The sequence below is a fragment of the Vigna unguiculata genome, chromosome 10 (genome assembly GCF_004118075.2).
Source record: "Vigna unguiculata cultivar IT97K-499-35 chromosome 10, ASM411807v1, whole genome shotgun sequence".
NCBI lineage: Eukaryota > Viridiplantae > Streptophyta > Magnoliopsida > Fabales > Fabaceae > Vigna > Vigna unguiculata.
In genome coordinates this window covers 8761544-8769421 of record NC_040288.1, presented here as the reverse complement: position 1 = coordinate 8769421, position 7878 = coordinate 8761544, and the positions used below count along the sequence as shown (strand labels likewise).

At 29.6% G+C, this 7878-nt stretch overlaps 1 protein-coding gene across 1 annotated transcript; it reads left to right on the top strand.

The window, feature by feature from the left end:
• The first annotated feature begins 4959 nt into the window (after positions 1-4959).
• On the top strand, positions 4960-7456 carry LOC114165182 (ATP-dependent Clp protease ATP-binding subunit ClpA homolog CD4B, chloroplastic-like). The gene is made up of 5 exons (XM_028049845.1): positions 4960-5040; positions 5454-5639; positions 5728-5946; positions 6077-6294; positions 6409-7456. The coding sequence occupies exons 1-5, from the start codon at positions 4960-4962 to the stop codon at positions 7454-7456; spliced, it is 1752 nt and encodes a 583-aa protein (XP_027905646.1).
• The last annotated feature ends 422 nt before the right edge of the window (positions 7457-7878 follow it).

Sequence of the window (7878 nt, the reverse complement as noted above, 5' to 3'; positions counted from 1 at the left end):
GATAAAAATACTTGAGAATTTGTGGAGACCAAACAAACATATATTTAATTTATAGATTTAATTATGTTTTGAGTCCTTGATAAATTTGTCAATTTTTAATTGAGTTTCTAATAAATTTTGTTGTAGTCTACTGACTCTTTAAAATTTTAAAAAATTTTCAATGCAGTCCCTACAATTAAATTGGTGTTGTTAACTATGACATTAGTCTTGCATTGTCACCCTACTTAGATGTCTCTGCATAATCTTTTATTATAAGATACCGTGATGACGAAATCTTTCCCAAATATTTATTGTATTTAACGAAAATTATTTTTAAATTGACTTAAAATTATAAAATTCAAAATTAAAAATTAAAAATACCAAAATTACAAAAATAGAAATTAAAAAATTAAAAAAACTAAAAAAATATAAAATTACAAAAATGAACAAATTAAAAAATTAAAAAATTATAAAAATATATAGTTTCATAATTAGAAAATTAGAAAATATAAAATTATAAAATTGTGTAATTATAAAACTGTAAAATTACAAAATTATATAATTATGAAATTATGAAATTTTAAAATTATGAAAATACAAAATTATGAAATCATGAAATTATAAAATTTTAGATTTTTAGATTTTTATTTTTATTATTTTATAATTATATAACTATATAATTATTAGTTTTATAATTTATATTTTATTTATTTTGAAATTTATAATTTGAATTAAATTTAAAAACAATTTACATTAAATACCAGGACTCAATTGAATAGTTTTAAAATATCGAGTACTCAACCAATAGACTACAAAAATTTATTTGGAACTCAATTGAAAGTTTCTAAATTTATTAGCTCAAAAAATAATTAAACCTAATTTATAAAATTAAAATTTGTATATCAAAATTATAATTTGTTGTATTGAAGGAGCTATTCATCCTAAACTATTTCAATGGATGTAATCTCTAGATCACATCTTTGCTATTCACAATACTTCAATCCAAATATGAGAATCAAGTAATAATACGGTACAAGACTAAGTAATTCAATTTTTTTTCTTTCTTTACGTCTTATTGAGGATTTATCAATATGGTTTATAGATTTTCTGTTATATGATGCTTTATTTTCTCATTTATATCTAATGTGAGACTTAATATCCCTTTCAAGGATGAATCCCTTTTACATTAATAAATTCCCCCTCGAGTGAGAGCATGTATGATGACCTTTACTTATATCATTGTTGTTGTTGTTAGGGTGGTGGTGATGGTGTTGTTGAGTTGTTTTTATCACAACGCTCAAATTTGGTCACCAAGATGAACCAGCGACTCTTATACCATTGTTGATTTTTCTGTCCGGAGGGAGGAGTCATTAGGGAGAGATTACATAAATGTGATATGAGTCCAATCAGATAAGGGAATGACGCCACTTTCAACCCAAACCTTGAGACAATGAGTTTATCGGTTTTCTTTCTTATATGGTGCTCAATTTTTTCATTTTTACCAAATGTGTAATTTAGACACACTTGGACTGCCAACACATCTACACCAACAATTATAACCTTGGGAAAAAAAGATTGAACCAATGGAAATATCATTGAAATGTGAACAAATGTTATGGTCTTACTATAAGAGCCCCACTAGAAAGTATAATTTGTTGATTTTTGCTAGATAGTTTGATGGATAATCTATGTGTTGAATTTTGATGCTAAGTCACTCATAAGTTTTAATGTTTACATGTTTTTGAACGTTCTAACATGTGTTTTGTGTAGCTAAGGAAAATTTGGAGTCACATAGCGTTTATAACTTGCACAACAATAGACGATTTAGTAAACCTCTAGATATGCCAAATTTTTATTTGATTTCTTTATTTAAGTTATTTTATTTAAGAAATATGTAAAATCCAATTATGGGAAGAAATAATTGTAATAGACTGTAATTTGTAATCGTACATACAATATTGTATGATTTGTTTTCTTAAGCATAAAAGAGGCAAGAACATTTTGAAGATTATATGAAAATTTTCCACCTAAAGCTCAATTAACCTCCATTAGGCAAAACAAATTGTTAACTAATTTATAGTTACAAATATTTCATTTCAAAGATTACATAATAGTTGAGGGCAATGACAAAAAAACACACTACATTCCACACTCCCACCATTGCTTTTCTATTTTCTTATTTGTGATTCCTTCTGTCTTCAACATGAAGGGCTAAATCTTATTAGGATGATTTTCTCAGGAGTTCACGTTAAATTTTAAGATTATGTGTAAATCAGGTTCATTAATCTGTCTTTGGGATATGAATTTAGGTTAACTAACTTATGTCTATATTTAAATTTTGTTGAGTTTTATGCAATAGACGATCAAGGACTTTACGTTAGACCGTGCATTGGATGATCTACTATTTTAATTAAAAATGACAAATATCAATAATACAAATACTTTAAATAAATAAATGATGATGTTAACTTTTTTACCCTTTTGGATCATTGATTTCTTTTATTGTTCAATTGGAGGTTTGTAGCTGCCTTATAGTTATTGTTTGCCAATTATGTCTTATCGAATACAATATCTACGAGGTCAAAGAACCCTGTTACACATTTTCTATGTTACATAAGTAAGGTGCAAAACATTTTTACTTTTAACCACCACAAATTTTGAGTTATCTACTTTGCACTATAAAATTGAGTTTTCATTCTCTAACATGCAAGAATAAGAGTGAAAAACTTTTGACATGAATAACCTATTTTTGTATTATTTTTTAGGAGATTTCAAGATGTTTATTATAACTTTTAATTATTTTTTCCCTCTAATATAAAATTAAAAATACCAAGATTGTGCTTGAGAAATAATTTTAACTTTGTAAGCATAAGTGAACTACAGAGTGAACTATCTGTTCTTTATTAAAGTTTGTGACTTTGTATTTGAGAAGTTGTGTAAATTGAACTCTAATTTTTAAAATAACACATGTATTGAAATCATGCATAACATATAATTTCTAACTTTTTCTAAATAGAAATCATACACAAAGCATCATTTCAAATGTTTATTTTTGAACTAAAGTCATAATAGACCACTTTAGTTCTTTTTATATTGAAGTCGTGCATTAAGACTTTAGTTGTTATTTTTAACTAAAGTCATCTTATGGTTGACGATTTAGTTTTTCTTTTTTTTTAACTTAACTTCACTTAAGAAAAATGAGTTCATACTTACCGTACATGAATTTAATTCAAAAATAAAACAATTAAAGTTGGATTTGCTATACCATATTAACTCAAAAACAAATTAAAAATTATTTTCGTCATGTATGACTTCAACACATACCAGAAAATTAATCAAATTGAGGTTGTCTTCAAATTAAATTACTTTTGTAGGAGAAAAACAAAACTAAAAGTATCTTTGTTGTACACAACTTTTAACAAATTAATTAGAGATTAATTCCAATTGTTTATATCTGATTTCTTCAATACAAAGTCGTGAATCTTAAACACAATTTATCTATTAGTACAGTTTTTTTTTTCTTACGTCTTCTATTATAGTTATTCTTTTACCAAATTACATCGTAATGGTAAAAAAAACTCACATTTTTACCTTATAGGAGTGACTTATTTAAAAAAGAAAATGATAGTTGGTGTGGAGTGAAAGTTTTGAGAAGTTTGTTACTCGCATTATAAATTGGAAAAGCTAATCTTATTTTAGCCAATATAAACTGTATTTTAATTTTAGTGCTTTTTAAAATAAAAGATTATCAAAAAAAATTTCGACCGTTCATTAATTAGACCCGGAGTGTGACGGTTCTGTTTACCATGAAAAACAATGAAAAATATACATTAGATTTCTCAAAAAGATTTGAAGAATCTAAGGCTATTATTATTACTGGCTGGCGTAACACAGGCGCGATATCGTCCCTGTGTGTATAATTTTTTTAAATATGTGTGATATTATATTAGTAGGTGATAATATTATAATATTATTAAGTTAATATATAAATTAAAATTATATTTATTAAAAATAAAGTAAAATATATCAGAACAGATAAAAGAATAACCATTGATAAATAAAGAAGAAGAGAAGAAGTAGAGACATCTGATTTTATAAAAAATTTGTAAAAGTAACGGTTAATTTTTAAAAATTTAATAAATTATTATATTTAAAGGGTAAAATCGGTATTTTAAAAAGTGGACACAAAAAGGAAAATCTCCTTTATATATATTATAATAATAATAATAATTTTAATTATGGGATAAAATAGTAATCTAATACTTTAATTTATTGATATTTTTTTATTCTATCACATTCTTTCATAAATTTTGACAAATTTATTTTTATTTGTTTTTTAGTTTCACTTTTAAATCTCTTAAAATAAACAAATCATTCTATTACTCTCTCAAATCAATCTTTAGAAATCAATACACCATCCAATAGATTTAATGGCATATGTTAAGACTCAACTATGAATTTCGGATCAGTTTTTCAATTTATCATCATGCTTTTCACCTCCATTGCCACATATATAATCTTTGAAAATACTAAAATGTCACAATCGGCACCAATAAACAAGGCACAATTAAGTTCTACTAATTACTTACTTGTGCTTCTTTTACTTCATTGGAAACTAAACCGACAAGTTAAGTTCATGAATTCAATATAAATAATAAATTTAATATGCCATCATTTATTCAAGCTGCTACCAATGAAGGAAGTTTCTTTTCTCTGTCAAAATCTCTATGGACGATACACTTTCCCTCTACCTATAACCTTTACACTTCTTGGAAGGCACTGAGAACCTCTGAAAACAGTTATAATTGGAGAAGTGGATTGTGTTCTTGAAAACAGTGCAATGATACAAATTTGTTTTGTTGTTAATGTGACAAGTGATTTTGGTATAAATAATGTACACTACTTAGAAGAACTCTTCCAAAATTGAAAAAAAGGTCAACCAGAAAGGTTCTGCTGCAACTTTGATTGGCGATTTTTCGAATGGAAAAGCTTGAGAGGAGTAGTTTTTTGTCCCATACGCTTCACATGTATGGGACTGACTTAACACAAATGGCTAAAGAGGTGACTATTTTCTATGAGCTCTGCAATTATGTATACTTACAAGAAGCTATACATTCTGTAAATTTTAGGGTTAGGGTTTGGCAAACCATTTAAATATCATACATCACATTTTTGTTGTTTCAGTTTCTAAAGACAACACTAGGATTTTGAGATATTCACTGTGTTGTAACTCCTTTGTGAATTCTTCTGACATTCAGTATGATAGGGTGGGTTTTGTTAAAGAATCTTAAGAAAAGATATTTTTTTGTTTTCTGTTAGTTTTGTAAACAAAATTTATACATGGATTGGATCCCAAATATCCTTATTTCATATATTCTTTCTTACTGATAGAAAATAAATAGAGAAGTTACAGTTAGGAATTTTATAAGCAATGTTGTATGTTAATTATGAAACATATCCTTGTGTTTGTGTAGGGAAAGTTAGATCCAGTTATAGGAAGGAGTAAAGAAATAGAGAGGGTTCAACAAATCCTATGCAAAAGGAGGAAGAACAACCCTTGCCTTCTGGGTGATCCAGGTGTAGGGAAGACTGTGATTGCAGAAGGGCTTGCTCAGGCCATTGTCAATAAAGCTGTTCCATTGAAACTCCAGGGAAATACGGTCATGATCCACTAAAATCTTTGACACAGTTTAGATTCAAAGTTTGCAGTGACATTGTGTTGAACCTAATATATGTATGATTGTTTAGGTGTTTTCCCTAGAAATGGGACGTCTTGTTGCTGGAACCACATATCGTGGGGATTTTGAGGAAAGAATGGTAAGTTTGATTAATGAAGTGAAGCGAAGTGATGGGAAAATCATTCTCTTCATTGATGAACTTCACACTCTAATAGGAGCTGGTTCTTCTTCAAGAGCTCTTGATGCAGCCAATATACTGAAACCAGCTCTTGCAAGAGGAGAAATCAAGGTATCATGCATCTATCAAGTGCTTAATTTGCTTTACATTATGTTTACATAGAGATTCTTCTTTTACTTTTAACTTTAAGTTCTTGAGAGAAAGTGATAATGAAATTTTTATGATAATCTAAACTGTGCAGTGCCTGGGAGCAACAACAGTTTATGAGTACAGGAAGTACATTAAGAAGGATCCAGCACTGCAGAGGCGATTCCAAACGGTGGATGTGCCTGAACCAACTGTGGAAGAAGCCATTGAAATATTGAAAGGGTTGATGCTCAAATATGAAAGCTTTCATGGCGTCAAGTATGAACATGATGCACTTGTTGCTGCATCTGCTCTATCAAAGCAATACATCAGGTTGTTAACTTCATAATCTGTAACCTTGGATTTATGTTCAAATAGCAAGTTTAAGTTGAGCAAAGAATTGCATAGTTTATTTACTGTGATGAAATTGTGGTCAATGTGATGCAGTGATGGTTTCCTTCCTGATAAGGCAATTGATGTGATTGATGAAGCTGGTGCAAAAGCTCAACTAACCCAAATTGAGGATTCATGTAAGAAAATCACAGCCACAGAAATACATCACATAATCTCCACAAAAACAGGTATACCTATTGAGACAGTTTCGCAAGTGGAAGCTGAAAAACTGCTGAAATTAGAGGAAGCTCTGCAGAAAAAAGTTGTGGGACAACATGAAGCTGTGGAAGTAATAAGCCAAGCCATAAGAAGGGCACGTGCTGGTATGAGAGACCCTGAGAAGCCTATTGCATGTTTCTTATTCACAGGTCCAACTGGTGTTGGAAAAACTGAACTGGTTAAGGCTTTGGCTGTGGAATATTTTGGATCCATGGAAGCTATGGTGAGGATTGACATGAGTGAGTTCATGGAGAAACACACAGTTTCAAAGCTCATTGGTTCACCACCAGGGTATATAGGTCATGATGATGGTGGGCAACTCACAGAAGCTGTTCGTCGGAAACCTCATTCTTTGATTCTCTTTGATGAGATTGAGAAGGCTCACAGAGATGTTTTCAATGTGTTTCTTCAGATTATGGATGATGCTAGGCTCACAGATTGCAAAGGGCAAGTTGTGGACTTCAAGAACACTGTCATAATAATGACATCAAATGTAGGGTTTGGAAATCAAGGCAATGGCAACTTGGCTGAGGAGCTGAGGAAGAACTTTAGGGATGAGTTCTTGAACAGGCTTGATGAGATTGTTGTGTTCAAAAGCCTTTCGGAGTCTGAGTTGAATGAGATAGTGAATATAATGCTTTGTGATGTTTGTAAAAGGGTTGAGGCAAAGAAAATGAAGCTGAATATGAGTGATAGATTCAAGAGAAAGTTGGTTGAGGAAGGTCACAATTCTAGGTATGGGGCAAGGCCTTTGAAGAGGGCAATAACTAGACTTCTTGAGGACACATTGTCTGATAAAATACTTGAAGGCTTTATTGGAGAGGGTAGCCATGTATACGTTGACCTTGATGATGATGGTGAAGTGGTAATTGCTAGTTCTTGATCATAATGATGATGTTATTGTTAGTTCATGTCATGTACACGTTGACCTTGATGATGATGATGATGATGATGCTATGTTTGAGGGATATTCTTGAGTGATACATTTGGCCAATTCTTTTCGAAGTGAATTGTAAGATATGTCGAGTGATCTTGAAGTAAGTTTGTTTTGAATTATAAAGGAAAAGGATAAGTAATGGCATCACTCAAAAATTAAAAAGAAACTTAATAAATGGAGAGGGAAAGGCTTAATTACATTTATAAAATCAATTATTATAGCTTTAGCCATATTTGTCTTTTTTTTTTTTTTAAGATGTGTTTAAAACTAAGGAATAAAATCAAAAGAATTCACCTTGAGTTTATTTTATGAGGCTACAGTTGATCATCGGTGTAATCAATGCAATATGTCTCAAATTCAATATTTTA

What these genes read in the sequence shown, in the direction of transcription:
- LOC114165182 (XM_028049845.1), top strand. Translation starts at nt 4,960, where the DNA reads ATGGAAAAGCTTGAGAGGAGTAGTTTTTTGTCCCATACGCTTCACATG. An exon ending in TAACACAAATGGCTAAAGAG is followed by an intron (nt 5,041 to 5,453) that starts GTGACTATTTTC and finishes GTGTTTGTGTAG; the next exon opens with GGAAAGTTAGATCCAGTTAT. An exon ending in TTGCAAGAGGAGAAATCAAG is followed by an intron (nt 5,947 to 6,076) that starts GTATCATGCATC and finishes TAAACTGTGCAG; the next exon opens with TGCCTGGGAGCAACAACAGT.